The sequence below is a fragment of the Pelophylax lessonae genome (assembly GCF_965119305.1).
Source record: "Pelophylax lessonae genome assembly, chromosome: 6".
Classification (NCBI taxonomy): Eukaryota; Metazoa; Chordata; class Amphibia; order Anura; family Ranidae; genus Pelophylax; species Pelophylax lessonae.
Genome location: NC_138773.1, coordinates 310,516,598 through 310,536,296, shown reverse-complemented (window position 1 = coordinate 310,536,296; position 19,699 = coordinate 310,516,598). Strand labels below are relative to the sequence as shown.

The window sequence follows — 19,699 nt, the reverse complement described above, 5'->3', positions numbered from 1 at the left end:
TAGATCCTAGAGCAGCAGTTGTCAACTTAAGTATTGAGCTAAAGCGGGGGGATCTCAATTAACCCCTAACATCATCAAAGGGCCGCACATAATGTTCAATATATGTAATGCTTGAGAAGACAGTCAGAAACGCCATACCCAATACAGGAAATGCGGGTCAGAGAGTGAGGATAGGATACATTGTTGGCTGGGGATATGCTGCAGAGGACAACACCAAACTTGGAACATGTTCCATGAGGATAGTAGAGATCAATGCTATTACCCTAATCAATGTTCCCACTACAGACTGCTGAGGTCCGAGGGTTGCACATCATATACCAAGGCAGAGGTTTGGCACCAGGGGCCTAGAGAGTAAAAATAAATCCAGCAGGGAGAGTAGGAAGCCCTTGTAATATAGCATAGCAGCTGTGTAGAGTCAGTAATGTTCTTTGCTCCAGTTGATAAAAGAGTAGACTGCTAAGCTGCATGTGTGACATTTTTATTGCATGCGCAAATTCCCCCCCAGTGCCAACAAAAAACCTCAAAAGACCATAAAAGAACGAAGGTGGAACTGTAAATCAATTAAGAAATACATTATGTTCACCACTCGAAAGACCATTACACTGGGTTACTCGACAGAGGTCGAGCAGCCCCAACCACCAGTTAGTCAAAATTCAACACAGATGTCACTTAATTGTTCTGGACAAGCAGACGCAAAGTCCTCACCTTGGAACTCATCCTAAATGAAGAGGTTCCAGGCAGGGACTTTGTGTCGGCTTCTCTGGAACAATAAAGAGGAGGAGGCCCCAGGTGGGTATGTTGTGTCTGCTTGTCTGGAACAAAAACCAACTCGAGGTCCCAGACGGAGACTTTATGTCTGCTTGGCAGGAACAATAAATAAGGGGAGGTCCTAGGCAGGGACTTTGTGTTTTCTTGTCTGGAAGAACAAAGTGGAGGAGGCCTCAGTCGGAGATTTAATGGCTGCTTGTCTGGAAAGAAAACGAAGAGGAGGTCCCAGGCGGGAACTTTGTGTCAGCCTCTCTGGAAGAATAAAGAAGAGAAGGCCCCAAGCAGGGGACTTTGTGTTTGCTTGTCTGGAACAACAAAGAGGAGGAGGCCCCAGGCGGAGACTTTATGGCTGCTTGTCTGGAAAAAAAACAAAGAGGAGGTCCCACGCGGGAACTTTGTGTCAGCTTCTCTGGAAGAATAAAGAAGAAAAGGCCCCAAGCGGGGACTTTGTGTCTGCTTGTCTGGAACAATAAAGAGGGGGAGGCCCCAGGTGGGGACTTTGTGTCTGCTTGTCTGGAACAATAAAGAGGGGGAGGCTCCAGGTGGGGACTTTGTGTCTGCTTGTCTGGAACAATAAAGAGGGGGAGGCTCCAGGTGGGGACTTTGTGTCTGCTTCTTTGGAATAATAAAGAGGGGAGGCCCCAGGTGGGGACTTTGTGTCTGCTTCTTTGGAACAATAAAGAGGGGAGGCCCCAGGTGGGGACTTTTGTGTCTGCTTCTCTGGAACAATAAAGAAGAGAAGGCCCCAGGTGGGGACTTTGTGTCTGCTTCTTTGGAACAATAAAGAAGGGGAAGCCCCAGGTGAGGACTTTGTGTCTGCTTCTTTGGAACAATAAATAGGGGAGGCCCCAGTTGGGGACTTTTGTTTCTGCTTTTCTGGAACAATAAAGAGGGGGAGGCTCCAGGCGGGGACTTTGTGTCTGCTTCTCTGGAACAATAAAGAAGGGGAAGCCCCAGATGGGGACTTTGTGTCTGCTTCTTTGGAACAATAAAGAGGGGGAGGCCCCAGGTGGGAACTTTGTGTCTGCTTCTCTGGAACAATAAAGAAGGGGAGGTCCCAGGTGGGGACTTTGTGTCTGCTTCTCTGGAACAATAAAGAAGGGGAGGCCCCAGGTGGGGACTTTGTGTCTGCTTCTTTGGAACAATAAAGAAGGGGAAGCCCCAGGTGGGGACTTTTTTTCTTCTTCTCTGGAACAATAAAGAAGAGAAGGCCCCAGATGGGAACTTTGTGTCTGCTTCTTTGGAACAATAAAGAGGGGGAGGCCCCAGGTGGGGACTTTGTCTGCTTCTTTGGAACAATAAAGAGGGGGAGGCCCCAGGTGGGAACTTTGTGTCTGCTTCTCTGGAACAATAAAGAAGGGGAAGCCCCAGATGGGAACTTTGTGTCTGCTTCTCTGGAACAATAAAGAAGGGGAAGCCCCAGATGGGAACTTTGTGTCTGCTTCTTTGGAACAATAAAGAGGGGGAGGCCCCAGATGGGAACTTTGTGTCTGCTTCTTTGGAACAATAAAGAGGGGGAGGCCCCAGGTGGGGACTTTGTCTGCTTCTTTGGAACAATAAAGAGGGGGAGGCCCCAGGTGGGAACTTTGTGTCTGCTTGTCTAGAACAATAAAGAAGAGAAGGCCCCAGGCGGGGACTTTGTGTCTGCTTCTCTGGAACAATAATAAGGAGGAAGCCCCAGGCGGAGACTTTGGGGTTGAATTACTAAAGGCAAATACACTGTGCACTTTGCAAAGTTCAGTTGCACTATGCAAGTGCAATTGCTCCAGAGGTTAGTAAATGAGCAGAAGCTTTGCTAGCTTCCATCATCCAATCATATGCAAGCAAAAATGCTGTCTTTTTATATTTTCCTTGCATGTGATTGGGTATTCGTTGTCAAGGGAAGCTTTGCCTCATTTACTAAGCTCTGGAGCAACTGCACTTTTCAAAGTGAAAAGTCTATTTGCCTTTAGTAAATCAACCCCAAAGTCCCCACATAGGGCCTCCTCTTTATTGTTCCAGAGAAGCAGACACAAAGGGGTTGATTATTTAAAGGTAAATAGACTATGCACTGGGCAAAGTGCAGTTGCATTCTGCAAGTGCAGTTGTTCCAGAGCTTAGTAAATAAGCAGAAGTTCTGCTGACTTGCATCATCCAATCATGTGCAAGCAAAAATGCTGTTTTTTTTATTTTCCTTGCACGTGATTGGGAATTCTTTGCAAAGTGCAGCTTCACCTCATTTACTAAGCTCTGGAGCAACCGTATCTATTTGCCTTTAGTAAATCAACCCCAATGTTTAGTGTATATAGGCCCATAAAGCAAGTATTTACTGACAAAATAGGGATGGCTGCTACTACGGGGATAAGACTTCCTGCACACTAGGAACATGAACAAATGGCAGAACCTCTAACAGAAAAAAAGCATAAAAAATGCACATAATGGAGCGTATTGCACACGCATTTATGACCGTTTTTGTTTTTTTCCCAAAACGTTCCCCTTTCCAGATTTTTCACTAGAATCAATTTGCACTTGAAAACACTGAGCGCGCCTTAACACTGTGTTTATGCGCGTACAGTGTTTTTTCTGCCCTAAACGCCTAAATGTGCATGAGCACATAAGCTATCATAGAGTTGCTTCTCCAGACTAAAAAAGGACAAACCCCTGTGTAGCACCCTCCTAGATTGATGCTAGGTAAAAGCATTGTATGCTCCATCTGCTTATCAGGGGAGCCTGATCTACTAGTTTTGCCTGTTGCATTTTCCCATGTGTGATTCACTGAGTCTAAGGGAGTGTCCCCACTGTATCCAATAGGGGAGCATGTTGGGCAGTGGAGGAAACCCAGCCAGTGACACATAAGCTTTGGTGAGGGTCCCAGTGGGAAGGCACAATCGCAGTGCATCCTGGGATTGCTCATAAAGGCCGGGGGGACATGTGACAGGGCATCTTTGGCGGGAAGCAGAGTCCCAGGAGGAGGCTGACGGCTGTCTCTCCTCCTGCATTGTGTGAGGAAGGTGGTCAAAGGCAGTCGGCCTAGTGAACCGGGTGTGGAGCTGAGCTGCAGAGGATCCTGTGGAGCTGACAGTGAAGTTTCTGGGAAAAACAGTGTCCATGAGTACTAAGGGACTTGCCAGGGGGTCTGCCCAGGAAGGGGGACCACTCCAGTGAAGTCAGAGGATCAAGGGGCCAGCTCACACAGAGTGTAAGAGTAAAAGGGGGTGCCGTTTATAACCCTGAAGAGTAGGGACAAAGGGGGTGCCGAGTAGGACCCTGAAGAGTGATTCACAGTGAAGTACAGTTCAGTAATTCTTCTTCACCAAAGTGGCAAGGTGAAGCAGCGGCCTTGCCGCACTCAGCATTACATAGAAGTCCCAGCAATTGTGCATAGTTTGTTCAGTTGGAGTATCCCACTCATCCCTTCTCCTATCCCAGTTCTCAAATAAATCAACAAAAAACCAAAACCCCTGGACTGTTTTCTGACTGAGCTGAGCACTTAGAATATGCTATTTTGTCAAGTTGTTGCTATGGGTAACCCAGGGGGAATCTGTAACCAGCAGCTCCCAAGGGAGTAGTGCTACACCTGTATAAGCAGCAACTGATAGCAGTGTCCTGATTATCAGTGCAGTACCAATAGTGCCCACCAGTGCTGTCAATCTGTGCCCAGCAGTTCTGCCAATCAGTGCCTCCCCAACAATGTCCCCTATCAGTGCCCACCTGCCTCGCCTACCAGTGCCATCTATCAGTGCAGCCTCATCAGTGCAGCCTACCAGTGCCCATCAGTGCAGCCTATCAGAGCCCATCAGTGCAGCCTCATCACTGCACATCAGTGAAGGAGAAAATTTACCTGTTTGCAATTTTATAACAAACTATGAAAAATGATTTTTTTTTTAATTTTGGTCTTTTTTTGTTTATTTAGCAAAAAAATAGAAAACCCCAGTGGTGATTAAATACCACCAAAAGAAAGTTCTATTTGTGTAAAAAACAAAAATAAAGCTTTAATATGGGTACAGTGTTGCATAACCGCGCAAATGTCATTCAAAGTGTGACAGCGCTGAAAATTTGCCTGGGTTGGGAGGGGGTGAAAGTGCCCGGTAGGCAAGTGGTTAAATAACAAACATGTTATACATGCTCTGTGTAGCGGCTTTGCACAGAGAAGCCGCAATCCCTGCTGGCACTCCTGGCTCCTCCCTCTTGACTAGTACCCCTAATAGCAAGCCACCTGCTATTGGGACACTAGTGCGTGCTCGCTCCCGAGCCCTGCTCTACGTGTCCATTAAACACATAGCTGTGGCTTGTCCTCGCTCCCACTCTCTCCTCATTGGCTCAATGGCTGTGGATGGCTCCCACTGCTGTGTCTCAGCCAATGAGGAGAGAGAAACCGGGGACAGCCGAGGCTCCCATGCGCATTGCTGGATCAATAATGCAGAATGCAAGTAGGCAAAAAACCTTTAGCCTTTAGAACCACTTTAAGTATGCAGATCAGAAATTCTCCCCCAAAATGACATAAAAATTCACGCACATCACCACATCCAGTATTTGAGGGCCACTCGGCAAAGGCAGAACTGTATGCCAACCACCCCCCCCCTCCCCTTCCCCCTCAAAACACATGTATAAGAGCCCTAATGCTTTAACTACTTGGCCAATGGATCACACCTAATTAGCGCTTTCAGCAGTTCCAGCCAGTGGCTGATTATTACAAATGCAGAACAGACAGCTACAAAGGGCCCCAGACTCCAGGGAGGTCCCAGTGGCATGTTAAAAATAAGTTCAGCCCTTCAATTCATAGTAAGCCAAGTCTAGTTTATTTTTTTTCAAAAGGTGATTAGCAATGGTGGCCTTTGTATAACTCCTAATAATGGTTTCCTTTAAAATGATCAGATGCTCACAATACATACACCATATCACCAAAAGTATTGGGACACCTGCCTTTACACACGCATGAACTTTAATGGCGTCCCAGTCTTGGTCCATAGGGTTCAATATTGAGATGGCCCACTCTTTGCAGCTATAACAGCTTCAACTCTTCTGGGAAGGCCGTCCACAAGGTTTAGGAGTGTGTCTATGGGAACGTTTGACCATTCTTCCAGAAGTGCATTTGTGAGGTCGGGCACTGATGTTGGATAAGAAGGCCTGGCTTGCAGTCTCCCCACTGATTAATCTCAAAGGTGTTCTATAAGGTTGAGGTCAGGACTCTGTGCAGGCCATTCAAGTTCCTCCACCCCAAACTCGCTCATCCATGTCTTTATGGACCTTGCTTTGTGCAATGGTGAGCAGTCATGTTGGAACAGGAAGGGGCCATCCCCAAACTGTTCCCACAAAGTTAGGAGCATAAAATTGTCCAAAATGTCTTGGTATGCTGACGCCTTAAGAGTTCCCTTCACTGGAACTAAGAGGCCAAGCCCAACCCCTGAAAAACAACTCAACAGCATAATCCCCCCCTCCACCTAATGATTTGGACCAGTGCACAAAGCAAGGGCCATAAAGACATGGATGAGTGAGTTTGGGGTGGAGGAACTTGACTGGCCTGCACAGAGTCCGGACCTCAACCCGACAGAACACCTTTGGGATGAATTAGAGCAGAGACTATCAGACAGGACTTCTCATCCAAAATCAGTGTCTGACCTCACAAATGAGCTTCTGGAAGAATGGGGAAACATTCCCATAGACACACTCCTAAACCTTGTGGACAGCCTTCCCTGAAGAGTTGAAGCTGTTATAGCGGCAAAGGGTGGGCCGACCCAATATTGAACCTTATGGACTAAGACTAAGATGCCATTAAAGTTCATGTGCGTGTTAAGGCAGGCGTCCCAATACTTTTGGTAATATAGTGTACATAATAAACAAGCAAAAAATTGGGGGAGAAAACCCTGAACATGTATATCTAAAGCCAGTGCAGCTATGGACCAAGCAACATGTATATTAAAAAAGAATAGCGCACACATGCAAAAGAAAAGACATGCCCGGCGACAGGAGAGAAAGGACTAGGCATAGGGCATACATGAATGGGTGAGAAGGGGAATCGTGCAGTAAAGGTCAAGTGGGGGACAATAGTAGGTGGGCTGTAAGGGGGGCACTTACCTTATTGGTCAGTTGTCCAGGCAGGGGGTGGAGAGGTTGAAATATAGGTCCAGGGTAGGAGGGATCAGGTCAATCTTGAAGGAGAAAGCGTGGAAGAAAAGTCTGTGGGTCCGGCTGCTGCATCTCTGCTTGGATCTGCAAATAGAGGGGAGATGAGTGAGTTGGACGACCTGCTGTCCCGTCTCCGGGAGTTGGTTGAGGTGCATGGCTCAGACTGGGTGCAGGGACAGGTGGCCAGCACCTTGCAGGGGGTCGGGGAAGGCCCCTCGCAATTGAGGCCTTCCTCCACACGTGCTAGGAGGTCTCGGCCTCCGGAGCGCTTCAGCCCGGATCGGGCCCCCAGGGCTCAGCGTTGCCACGGGAGCCCCAATAGGGACCCTTCAGCCCCCCCTGCGAAGCCTGCGCCTGCTTCGGTGGGTGGGGAAGCTGGGAGGAATCCCCTTCCTGGACGGAGCCCACGGGGGAGGGACACTCACCTTACTGCAGCCCGGGTCCCTTCCTCCATCATCGTTCGGCCGGACGGATCGGCGGGTGTCCCTGGCGATGTTCCGGTCAGGGCATCCGCTCGGCGGGGGAGAGACGGTGCTGCGGGTGCCGGCCTGCTGCCTGGGGCGGCCGGGGGACCCATCCCGGATCGTGCTGGGCGCCGAGTGAGCGGGGGGAGCCGATCGGGTGCCCTGCAGCCGACTGTGAGGACCTCCAGGCCTGCTCCTAGGCCTGGGAGACCGGCGGAAGTGGAGGTGAGCGGGGCGCGCGCTGATGACGTCATCGGGAGGTGCAGCTTCGGCTTAAAGGGACCACGTCTGCAGCAGCCTGCTTCTACAGGATCGAGCTCCAGGCTGTCTGTGAAGAGGAGATCCGTCCAGAGGAGGGGGAAGACGGCGTCGGCAGAGGTTCCGGTCCACAGTCCAGAGGTCGTCCGATCGGAAGGGGAGGTCAGCAGCTCGGAGGACGGTGAAGTCGCAGACGCTGTTCGCGGGGGATGCCGGAGTGGTGGCTGGGGGGGGCGTCCAGCCCTGGGCAGCCTGGTGAGTGCTCTGTGTCTGTACTGTCTTCTGCTGTGGCGTCTGATGTGTTGCCTGGCCCGGGGGGTGGGGGTTTGGTCCGGGGTGTTGGGGGTGATGTGTCCGCCCGGGTGGGTCTGGAGGTGTTAGGGAGCCTGCGGGACTTGGTGAGGCGGCTGGAGGCCAGTGCTCTGGGGGCCCCTCCCTCGGTGGCGGCATGGGCCCCGCCAGGACTCGGGGCAGCGGTGGGGGGCTCCCGCCCGGGTCAGGGGTCGGCGGTGGCGGGAGCCCAGGCAGGAGTGACGGTGGCGGGCACGCAGACGGAGGAGGCGTCGCTGGCTCCGGTTGCGGCTGCGGTGGACAAGTCCGGGGATGGGAACAAGGACAGTGACAAGGTAAGGTTGGCGGACGCGGCGAAGTGCGAGGTGTACGTCTGCTTCGAGGGACCGTTGGGGGCTCACCTTAAGCCCGAAGTTTGCGACAAGATATGGAAAGGTGACTATGTCGAAATTTTTTCCCTGCTCCCGTTGGAGAAGTTTAACTTGGATAGGGTTAAGCCGGACGAGAGCAAGAAGGAGGAGGAAGAGAAGAGGCGGTATCGTCTGATCCCGCGTACGTTTGCCAATTGGTTGCAGGCTTTTGCGATTTTGGCAAGCGTTATAGGGGAGAAGGCGCCCGAGAATTGCTCAGCGTTGTTCTGTTACCTGGATGCGATTGGGGAAGCCCACCGCGTGTACGGGGGGGGGGGGGGTGGCCTGGTTGCGTTACGATGAACAGTTTCGGCAGCGGAAGGCGGTCCGGCCCTCCATCCGGTGGGATCATAAGGATATCAGCCTGTGGATGAAGTTGATGACGTCTGCTCGGGCGGGGGGTCAGTTTTTTCCAGGGGGGGCCGGCGGCACATCGACCTCGGGTTCATCGGCCGATAAGAAAGAAGAGGGTCTGTTGGCAGTTTAACGAGGGCACGTGCAAGTTTAGGAGCTCCTGACGTTTTAAGCACGAGTGTTCAGGATGTGGCGGCAGTCACCCCCTGTCCCGTTGCTTCAAACGGGGAAAAGGGCGCGGTGGGGAGGTCCCTGGCAAGAGGGAGGACTCCGGTGAGGGTGGCAAGGAAGGCTCCGTTCTTAAGTAAGTACCCCGATCGGGAGGCGGCTGGCCGTCTTGAAGTGGGTTTTCGGGAGGGTTTTCGCATTCCGTGTTCTTTGGAGGGGATTCCGCCCTTGGCGGGCAATTTGCGTTCTGCCCGACTTTACCCGGAGGTGGTGGCGGAGAAGCTGGCTAAGGAAGTGGCGTTGGGCAGGATGAGTGGGCCTTTTGCTTTGCCCCCACTGCCAGGGCTGTTTTTTTCTCCGTTGGGGGTGGTCCCTAAGAAGGAACCGGGCAAGTTTCGCCTGATTCACCACCTGTCGTATCTGCGGGGTGGCTCCGTCAACGATGGTATTGACCCGCGGGCATGTGCGGTTACCTATACGTTGTTTGATGCAGCCATTTTTTGGGTTCGGAAATATGGTAGGGGGGCTCTGTTGGCCAAGGCCGACGTGGAAGCGGCCTTTCGCTTACTGCCAGTTCACCCCGATAGTATGCACTTGTTGGGGTGCCGTTGGCAAGGGTCTTATTTTGTGGATCGCTGCTTGCCGATGGGCTGTTCCACTTTGTGTGCCTTCTTTGAAACCTTTTCTTCCTTTCTGGAGTGGGTGGTTCGGGATGTGTCGGGGGTTAGCTCCATCATCCATTATTTGGATGACTTTTTATGCATAGGGCCCTCGGGCTCGAGGACCTGTGCGGTCCTCCTGGGGACGCTGCAACACATCGCCGCCCGTTTTGGGGTTCCTTTGGCTTCGGACAAGACGGAGGGCCCTGTGACGGAATTGGTTTTCTTGGGCATCACGATTGACTCTCTGGCCATGGAATGCAGGTTGCCGTTGGACAAGTTGCTGCTTTTGAGGGAGGAGGTTAGGAATACGAGCGGCCGACGCAGAATCACGCTGTGGGAGTTGCAGTCATTACTCGGTAAGTTGAACTTTGCGTGTAGGATAATTCCCATGGGGCGAATTTTTTGTCGCCGTTTGGCTGCGGCCACGTCGGGGGTCCGGGCCCCCGGGCATTCGGTGAGGCTTACCAGGGGGCTTCGGGCGGACCTGAGAATTTGGGATATGTTTCTGGAGTCTTACAATGGCTGCTTGTTGTGGATGGACGGTCCGTTTAGCAACGGGGACTTGGCTCTATTTACGGACGCGGCTGGTTCCGCGGGGTATGGGGCATTCTTTCAAGGACAGTGGAGCGCGGAGCCTTGGCCGGAGTCCTGGGAGTCGGCGGGTTTCCTGCGTAACTTGGTGTTGTTGGAGTTGTTTCCGATTGTGGTTTCGGTGGCCCTGTGGGGGGCGGGTTTTGGCAACAAAAAGGTGCGTTTTCATTGCGACAACATGGGGGTGGTGGAGGCGATCAATAACATCTCGGCATCTTCCCCCCCGGTAGTTAGCCTGTTGCGCCATCTGGTTCTGTTGTGTCTGCGTTTCAATGTTTTTATTTATGCTGTGCATATTCCGGGTGTTTCTAACAAGGTGGCCGATGCTTTGTCTCGTTTCCAGTGGACCGAGTTTCGCGTGTTGGCGCCGGCAGCGGAGCAGCATGGGATTCCCTGTCCGCGGGATTTGTGGATGGTCCCCTTGGAGGAGCTGCGAGTCTGATTCGACAGTCACTGAGCCCCGCGACTTGGGAGGCGTATGTCAGGGCTTGGGCGGAATGGCTTTCCTTTTTGGAGGAGGTAGGGGGGACGGATTTGAGGGTGGATATGTCCGCTCTGGTGCTTTACTTTGTGTGTTTGAATTTTGGGCGGGGAGTTTCGGCGGCGGCCATGGATAGAAAACTGGCGGGCATGGCCATTTGGTTCAAGTTGACGGAGGGGTGGATTTCACAAAGGCTTTTCAGGTGCGGCAGGCGTTGAAGGGGTATCGAAAGTGTAACCGGGGACGCGATTCCCGGCGTCCGGTGTCTTTTTCAGTGTTGGGTGTCATTTTGGGGAGACTGAGCTCTATCTGTTCGTCATCTTATGAGGGCTTGCTGTTCTGCGCAGCCTTCCTGTTGGCTTTCTTTGGGGCCTTCCGGATTGGTGAACTGGTTAGTCCATCGACGCGGGTGGCTGGGGGGCTTCTGATGGAGGACGTCGTGCGCACTGCCTCCTCGGTTCGGATTCGTCTCCGAAGGTCCAAAACGGACCAACAGGGCAGAGGTAAGTGGGTGGAGCTGTTTTGGGGCAACGGAGCTGATGTTTGCCCGGTGGGGGCTCTGGATCGTTTTCTTCAGGTTCGGCCTGAGGTCGGTGGCGCCTTGTTGGTTCACTTGGACGGTTCTTGTCTGTCCAGGTTTCAATTTGTGGCGGTGTTTAGGAAGTGTTTGCTGGCCGGGGGCTTCGACCCGGCGGCTTATGCGTCACATTCTTTTCGCATCGGGGCAGCCACGGAGGCGGCCCGTTGGGGTTTGGGAGAGGACATGGTCAAGCGCATTGGGCGGTGGGAGTCACAAAGGTTCCGATCCTACGTTAGGCCCCACCTGGTGCAGTAGTCTCCGCAGAGGGGGAAGAGGGGCCTGGTTGTGTATGTTTTCTGCGTATTTTTCGTGTTTGTTTTGTTGTTTTGTATGTGTGCTTTGGGTGTAGGGTGCACTGTGTTTGTTTCTTTTGCAGGTGTCCGGCAGTGTCTGATTTGGATTCTCGGCCATTCGTATGTCTTCTGGGGGGCCAGGCGGGCGGAGGTCAGGCCTAACGGTAGACAATTGGGAGTTCCCCGGGAGGACGGCAGGGTTAGGTGGATAGGTGTGCCTGGCATGCTGTGGAGCAGGGTCGTGCCGGAAGTCTCCCGCTTTGCCAGGTTGGACAGGGCCCCTGATATCCTCGTTTTGCATGTGGGCGGGAATGATTTGGGTCTCCGCTCCATGCGTGAGCTCATTCGGGATGTGAAGTTTGACTTTTTGAGGCTTTGCACTTCCTTCCCGGATATGCTGGTGGTGTGGTCCGACATTGTGGCCCGCACTTCGTGGCGGTCGGCTCGGTCAGTCGACAAACTTAATAAGGCCCGGATAAAAGTGAACAAGGAGGTGGGGAGGTTCGTCAGCAGGAATGGTGGGCTGGTGGTGCGGCATTTGGAGCTGGAGAGAGATACGTGGCAATTCCTTCGCGGGGATGGGGTCCATCTCAATGCTATTGGCACTGACTTGTGGTTTTTGGGTTTGGAGGACGGGATCCACCGGGCCTTTAGGGTGTGGAGGGGCGCACAAGTGTAAGGTTTCACACTTGTGGCGCTGTGGCAGTTTGGGGTCCTTGACAGGGGTTCAGCAAACTGGTTTTTGGGAAAAATGGTGGGGACCCATCCGAGGTATGGCGTCCTCTAAATTGTACAGGTGGGTGTCTGGGTCGGCTGTGTTAGTCCCCGAGGCAGTGCTTAGCGGCTGGGGAAGTGACTAAGCCAAATGGTGACCCAGACACAGAAGTTGGTTTTTATATGGGACTGTCAAGGACCACAAACATAGATCTGGGTTATTGTTATTATTATTGTTATATTGTTATTTCAGTATTTTATATTTTGTTATTTAATAAAAGGCCATGTCGGCCATTTTTACTCCAAGTTGAGTAGTGTGTTTTTTATATAGTTTAAGTGGGTGTGGGTATTGGGGAGTTAGCAGGCATTTATAGTAGTCCAGCACGGGAGCTCTGATCTACCCAGATCAAGACATGCCCGGCGACAGGAGAGAAAGGACTAGGCATAGGGCATACATGAATGGGTGAGAAGGGGAATCGTGCAGTAAAGGTCAAGTGGGGGACAATAGTAGGTGGGCTGTAAGGGGGGCACTTACCTTATTGGTCAGTTGTCCAGGCAGGGGGTGGAGAGGTTGAAATATAGGTCCAGGGTAGGAGGGATCAGGTCAATCTTGAAGGAGAAAGCGTGGAAGAAAAGTCCCTCCCTCCCGCCCCCTTTTGGTTTGTCAGCAGGGCTGTTGCTTTTGGGGGTATGTTAAAAATTTGCTGCTAAAGTTGGCGGTTTGGGGTCCTTAACAGGGGTTCAGCAAACTGTTTTTTGGGAAAAATGGTGGGGACCCATCCGAGGTATGGCGTCTTCTAAATTGTACAGGTGGGTGTCTGGGTCGGCTGTGTTAGTCCCCGAGGCGGTGCTTAGCGGCTGGGGAAGTGACTAAGCCAAATGGTGACCCAGACACAGAAGTTGGTTTTTATATGGGACTGTCAAGGACCACAAACATAGATCTGGGTTATTGTTATTATTATTGCTATATTGTTATTTCAGTATTTTATATTTTGTTATTTAATAAAAGGCCATGTCGGCCATTTTTACTCCAAGTTGAGTAGTGTGTTTTTTATATAGTTTAAGTGGGTGTGGGTATTGGGGAGTTAGCAGGCATTTATAGTAGTCCAGCACGGTAGCTCTGATCTACCCAGATCATGACTATCAAATATGGAGACAATCCATAAATAAAAATGGGGATTTAGTCCCACCATATGGCCATATCGTGCTCAAGCCCACCACTACGTCAAAGTACCCCATTATCAGTGGGTCCTACACTATTCATAAAAAAGGGGTTAAAATATAGTGTACATAGCACTACCCCCGTGAGGGCCAACTGAATGTTTGGGTCTTCCTTCACATGCACAGGAATTTTTCAGCACTCGCACAGGAGTCAAAAACCAGTCCAGGAGTTGGCACCGCACAGAGTGAATTGGGTGTGCCCACCCTGTGGACACCTATGGCCTGTACTAAGGATATTTCCCGGCACTGGTAGACATTACTAAAGGTCCAACATTGCAGATGCCTCCTTCCTCCTCCTCCTCCCTGCAAGCCGTCCATTAAGGCCAGGGGAAGAGAAACAATTTCGGCCAAGCTGCGATGTTCTGCTGAATGGCTTAAAGGGCCAACGGCCAAGGCTACATTAGCAAAGAATATATACCGCTTTATAAAAATCAATTTCAAAATTTGAATATTGAATTTTACATCCTTCAGAAATGTTTTACAAACCTTTTTTAGAAGAAAGCAGAAAGCCTGTATACACCGACCCTTTAGATGGGAGAGCCTCATGAACTAAAGACAGCCTGTTCTGTCCCCGTTACATGTTTAAAAACAACAACAAGAGAAGGGCGCACCAACCTCGTGCATTATCACTAAAAAGGCTTATTTAAAATCCAAAAAAGCAACATACATTGTGCTCACAAACATATGATAGTTGCATGGATGCAAAGACAATGGACCCCATCGTCTCCAAGACAGTCAGGATACTCCTACTGTGCTGGGTGACGTGATGGTATCCACATATGTCTGGCTGACTTGTTTCGAGAGAGGGCCCTCTTCCTCAGAGCCAAGTAGCACTTTTTGGCTCTGAGGAAGAGGGTCCTCCCTCGAAACACGTTAGCCAGGTATATGTGGATATCATCACATCACCCAGCACCGTAGGAGTAACCTGACTGTCTTGGAGATGATTGGTTCTATTGTCTTTGCATGCATGTAATATGTGCAAGGAAATATTCAGCGCAAATCAAATAAACAGATGCTATATATATATATATATATATATATATATATATATATATATATATATAAAATAATGAGCAGCATGAACACTAAAGGTCAAAACCAAAACCTCAAGAAGTAAATATAAATAAAATGATGATGATTTATTCAGAGATATCGTACTTACAAAACAGGCACTTCATAAGTGCATGGAAACAGCGTGTATTGACAATCAAATCCTGACTCCTCCCCCGTACGTGTTTCGTCAGTGGGCGGGATGATATCTTTGACTAAATCATCATTTGGATAAATACAGAGAGCACTAGATCTGTCTCTTCTTACCCCATGCATTCAAAGCCTTCTGAGGATCCTTTCCTAATCAGGACCATCATGGATTATCTGATTTGATCCCTTGGATTTTTGGGCTGTGTGATCCTTTTAGGGTCGAAAAGCGGAGGTGAGAGGCAGTGTTTGCCTTGGTGGATGGGCTTATCTTTCAGCATATCTCACTGCATGTCTGTTGCAATTCACAAGATGTTTTATTAACCACTTCTGGACCAGAAGATTTTCCCTCTTAATGACCAGGCCATATTTTGCGATTCGGCACTGCATTAATTTAACAGACAATTGCGCGGTCGTGCGACGCTGTACCCAAATAAAATTGATGTTCTTTTTTCCCAACAAATAGAGCTTTCTTTTGGTGGTATTTGAGCACCTGTGCGATTTTTATTTTTTGCGCTATAAACAAAAAAATAGCAACAATTCTGAAGAAAAAAACAATATTTTTCACTTTCTGCTATATAACATTCCCCCCCCCCCCCAAAAAAAAAAAATAAAAAATCAACATTTTTTAACATTTTAGGGCCAAAAAAAGAAGAAGCAATAAGCGTATTTTGATTGGTTTGCACAAAAGGTTATCGCGTCTACTAACTACGGGAAAGATTTATGTCATTTTTATTGTTTTTTTTTTTTTTTTACTAGTAATGGCGGCGATCTGTGATTTATAGTGGGACTGCGACATTGCAGCGGTCAGATCGGACCCATAACTGACATTTTTGACACTGTTGGGGGGGGGGACCAGTCACATTACTACAGTAATCAGTGCTAAAAATATGCACTGTTACTGTAATAATGACACTGGCAGGGAAGGGGTTAACATTGCGGGTGATCAAGGGGTTAAATGTGAGCCTAGGGAAGTGATTCTAACTGGGGGGGGGGGGGGCGTGGCTTGTGAAATCACAATAGAGACATGTGATCCTATATAGAAGGATCACAGGAGCTCTATGACCATTCCAGGGAGAAGAACGGTCGACTGTGTTTCCCGCTGACGAGTGGGGGCGGAAGCGTGCCGCCTTCGACGCACGCTCGCCCCCTAGCTGCAGGAGCGCGTAGGTCTACGTCGGTTTGCGCAGGAGGGCCGCACTGCCGCAGTAAATAGGTGGCGGGCAGTTGGGAAGAGGGTAATGTATATGGACTTTTTATTGCATATCAATTTTTTTTTTACACTGAGTGTATTAATTGATATTTATATGTTCATCACTTATATTATATATATGCACTGCACTTTTTATTTATATCTTTGCATGCGTGTGTTGCACATATGCTGAATGTATGGTCCATAATTCCAATGTGCAAAGGGAGCGGGCCGGGTGAGACCAGAAGGGTTTTATTGAAAAGTTTCTGATTGACAGGATAGCAACTGCTATTCTGTTCCTACATAATACACACCTATATATATATATAAATATATATATATATATATAATAACATTCTCATATACAGGAATAACGTCCTCATAGAAAATAATAAACAATTTAACGTGCTGATCTGTTATTACTGATTCTGCGCCACGGTGGTCAAATAATACAATCTAATATGATATAAGAACATAACACTATGATAATCACACGGTACACTGACCCCATGTGACACGACAGTGTAATCCACTAATGTTTGTGCAATGTGTTATCTAATCACACAGTAGAGACAGCAGCCATTACTGATCACAGGGATATAAATTAAATCAATTTCGCCCTGTTTATAACCCTAAATATGCTCCCTCCTGCAATGACATAAAGTATGATCTTCAGTCTGATAGACAGGATAGCAACTGCTATTCTGTTCCCACCAGAAACAAAGGTCTGGCTTTTTGGTTCCCCCTGCTAGATTAGCAGTTTCCATTAAAATGTGCTCTCTGTAATTCAGGCTTTTAACTCTATGCTGCCATCTACTGGTGATTTAATAGAATTGCCATGAGTTTTACTTTCTCTATGAACAGAACTACAATCCTGGACTGCTGGAGCTGAAAATGTGATACTTATCGTTTTTTTTTTTCTTATGGGGTACCTGATTTTGACGTCCCTTACACGTGCAACTATCATATGTTTGTGAGTACAATGTATGTTGCTTTTTTGGAATTTAAAAAAACCTTTTTAGTGGTAATGCACGAGGTCGGTGCGCCCTTCTCTTGTTGTTTTTTAGGATAAGTTTTTTTTGGATACCCTTACATTAGGTTCACACTGATCCGATTCGAAGTCGCCCCGACTTCGGGTGACTAATGAAGTCGCCCGTGCACCGCGACTTCGGCGCGGCTTGCAACGACTTCACATAATGGAAGTCAATGCAAGTCGCTCCGACTTTGCAAAAAAAGGTGCAGGAAACTTTTTCTAAGCCTTGTTTTGCATAGGCAGACCCCCGTTCTGCTTTTCTCAACTATCGGCGGGTCCCGGTGGACATCGAGTCCACCAGACCCGCTGATTGGCTCCAATCACAGGTACGTGCTTTTGCACAGGAGAGCCAGAGTTCTATCAGAATACCGCTACCCATCAGAAAATGCAACGGAAGTGAGGTTGCAAACAAAATTGCTTACTGCGCATGTGATACGCGTTCCAACATGGCCGCTATGCGTTTCAATAGGTTTCCTAATCTGACAGAACATCATTTCCGTTACTCAGAACGTCATTTCCGTTACATTTTCTGATGAGTAGCGGTATTCTGACAGGACACCGTCCAACATGTGCTCTTATACCAGGTTCCTTCTCTCTCTAAGATGGAGTCTGCACTCCCATGATGCACCTGATTCCTTTTCTTGGACTGAAGAATGATGGGAAGTTTTACTAAAGGTGAACAGTTTTCTATTTTCTGCAAAACTGTAAATTTACCACCATTTCCATCTTGTGGTCAGATTCGATATTTCAAGTAAACAAGTAATAGATATCCTGCTGGAGGCAGAGCACAGCCCATGGCCCATGATACAATTTATCCTCTGCTGTTATCCTTCCTTCCATGTTATCTACTATAAACTACTGATTTCTCTGCCTCCCATCTCCCCCCCCCCCCCTTATGTAAAGGAGATGAAGCTAGGAAGATGTGTCTGTGCTCCAAATCAAAGGAGCAGATAGGGTGACAAAGCCAAGGCGTTTTTTCAGTGGGGATGCGGGGAGCATAGTTCCGGCTCTTCTAGCACTGAATTTATTTTTTGGCAAGGAGTGCTGGGGGGGGGGGGTCTAATTAATGATGCTAGCTGCTGGGGGATCTACAATGTCGCTGGTGGGGATCTATTTTTTTTTTGGGGGGGTCTATTGTTTCTGGTTAGGTCTATTGTTGCTGGGGGGGTCAATTGTTGCTGGAGGGTCTATTGATGCTGGCTGCTGGAAGATCTGCTGTTGCTGCTTGGGGTCTGTTGTTGCTGGGTTGGTATTTTGTTGCTGGGTGGGAGGTCTATTGTTGTGCGGGATATCTATTGTTGCTGGGGGGGGGGTTATTGTTGCCCTTGGTGGTGTCTATTGTTGCCAATTCCATACAAATACCTTTGTAGCACAAAATGATACTTGGTTCTGTATTCTCTAAAAAAAGGTAGTTAGGAGGTGGAGCCAAGAGATGGTCCTCAGAGGTGGGTAGGGGGCAGAGATGAAGGGTGCATCCGAGGAGGGTTCCTGCAGCCATTCTTTAAGAACAAAGCCCTAGACAACGCTTAATAGATATAGTACATTGAGCCAGTGTTGTCACCTTATGGCAAGAAGTGTGTTATTTGAAGGATCACCAGGTACAAATAAGGAAGTTAGCCACCAAATCAAATGAATTGTAAACTGCAACTGTTTCTACTTGTTATGCTTTTGGGCTTAGATACGCTTTAACTGGAGTTCCCTCTTTTAACAATGGTGAAATCACCTCTCATTTAACATAATTCTCGGATGAGGGGAACAGGCAAAGGGTTAGCCAAAGAGCAAAGCTCTAGCATGAGTCATAGCTCATAGTGGAGAATACAACACTACATTTTTCTCTATAATGGCCCATAATTAGGCATCCGCCAGATGGGAAGTGGTCTCTGGTTGGCGTCCTTCTCCCACTGTGGACACGCGCCTAGGTCAACACTTCTCCAGAGCCATCTTCGGAGCCCTAAACTCAGGTATCTGACCTCACGATCGGAAACCAGGCTTCCTAGGTACGTTCCTTTTGAAAAGCTTTAAAGTCGGCCTGTAGGACTCTGGTTAGGAAAGACTTAACCAATTCACTTTTAATATCAGGCCTGGGGCCTTGCCTTGCCAAATGGTGAACCACTAATGAAAACTGGAAGGGGAGGCTTTAATTGTGGCTGTGCAGGAAGATTCTGGAACGAGGGAAAATAGACAAGGCACAATCATTAGTGAAAAGATTGATTTACACACGGGAAAAGCTGTAATGCTAGCCGGGACTTGTGAATTCCTCATAAACCACCACGAATGTTCCTACCATATTATTATATGGTTAGGGGTGAGCTGCAGAAATTCTGAGCCGAGATGCCAAATTGTGATGCACGGGATTTACAAGAACAGGTATTCTGGTCTACTTCCTCCAAGCGATGACACAACTGCACCATACTGGAATGTTCTGGCACTCCACTCCACCACAAATAGATGATTACCAAAAGTAATGTAAAAGTAGGCATAACCTTTTAACCACTTCAATACCGGGCACTTTCACCCTCCTTCCTGCCCAGGACAATTTTCAGCTTTCAGTGCTGTTTCACTTTGAATGACAATTACACAGTTATGCAACACTGCATCCATAAGACATTTTTACAATTTTTTCTTTTTTCACACAAAAATATAACTTTCTTTTAGGGGTATTTAACCACTGACCTACAGGGCAGTTATACCCCCTTCCTGCCGAGACCAATTTTCAGCACTCTCACAAATTGAATGATAATTACTCAATAATGCAACACTGTACCCATATGAAATTTGTGTCCTATTTTTCACACAAATAGAACTTTCTTTCAGGGGTATTTAACCACTTGCCGACCGGCCGCCGCCTTTTTTCTGTGGCAGGGCGGCTCGGCTGCCTCCAGTCACGTGACTGGAGTGCATGTGGTTTCGGCGGCGT

General features: G+C 48.8%; 2 protein-coding genes across 2 annotated transcripts; both read left to right on the top strand.

Annotated features, from left to right (window-relative positions):
* Window positions 1-9,127: 9,127 nt before the first annotated feature.
* LOC309558753 (uncharacterized protein) lies at window positions 9,128-10,513 on the top strand (the record flags this gene model as incomplete). The annotated part of the gene is made up of 1 exon (XM_082261801.1): window positions 9,128-10,513. The coding sequence occupies one exon, from the start codon at window positions 9,128-9,130 to the stop codon at window positions 10,511-10,513; it is 1,386 nt and encodes a 461-aa protein (XP_082117927.1).
* Window positions 10,514-10,568: 55 nt separating this feature from the next.
* On the top strand, window positions 10,569-11,387 carry LOC309558751 (integrase/recombinase xerD homolog; the record flags this gene model as incomplete). Its single annotated transcript, XM_082261798.1, has 2 exons — window positions 10,569-10,590; window positions 10,720-11,387. 2 exons carry the CDS (start codon window positions 10,569-10,571, stop codon window positions 11,385-11,387), a joined length of 690 nt encoding a protein of 229 aa, XP_082117924.1.
* Between the last annotated feature and the right edge of the window lie 8,312 nt (window positions 11,388-19,699).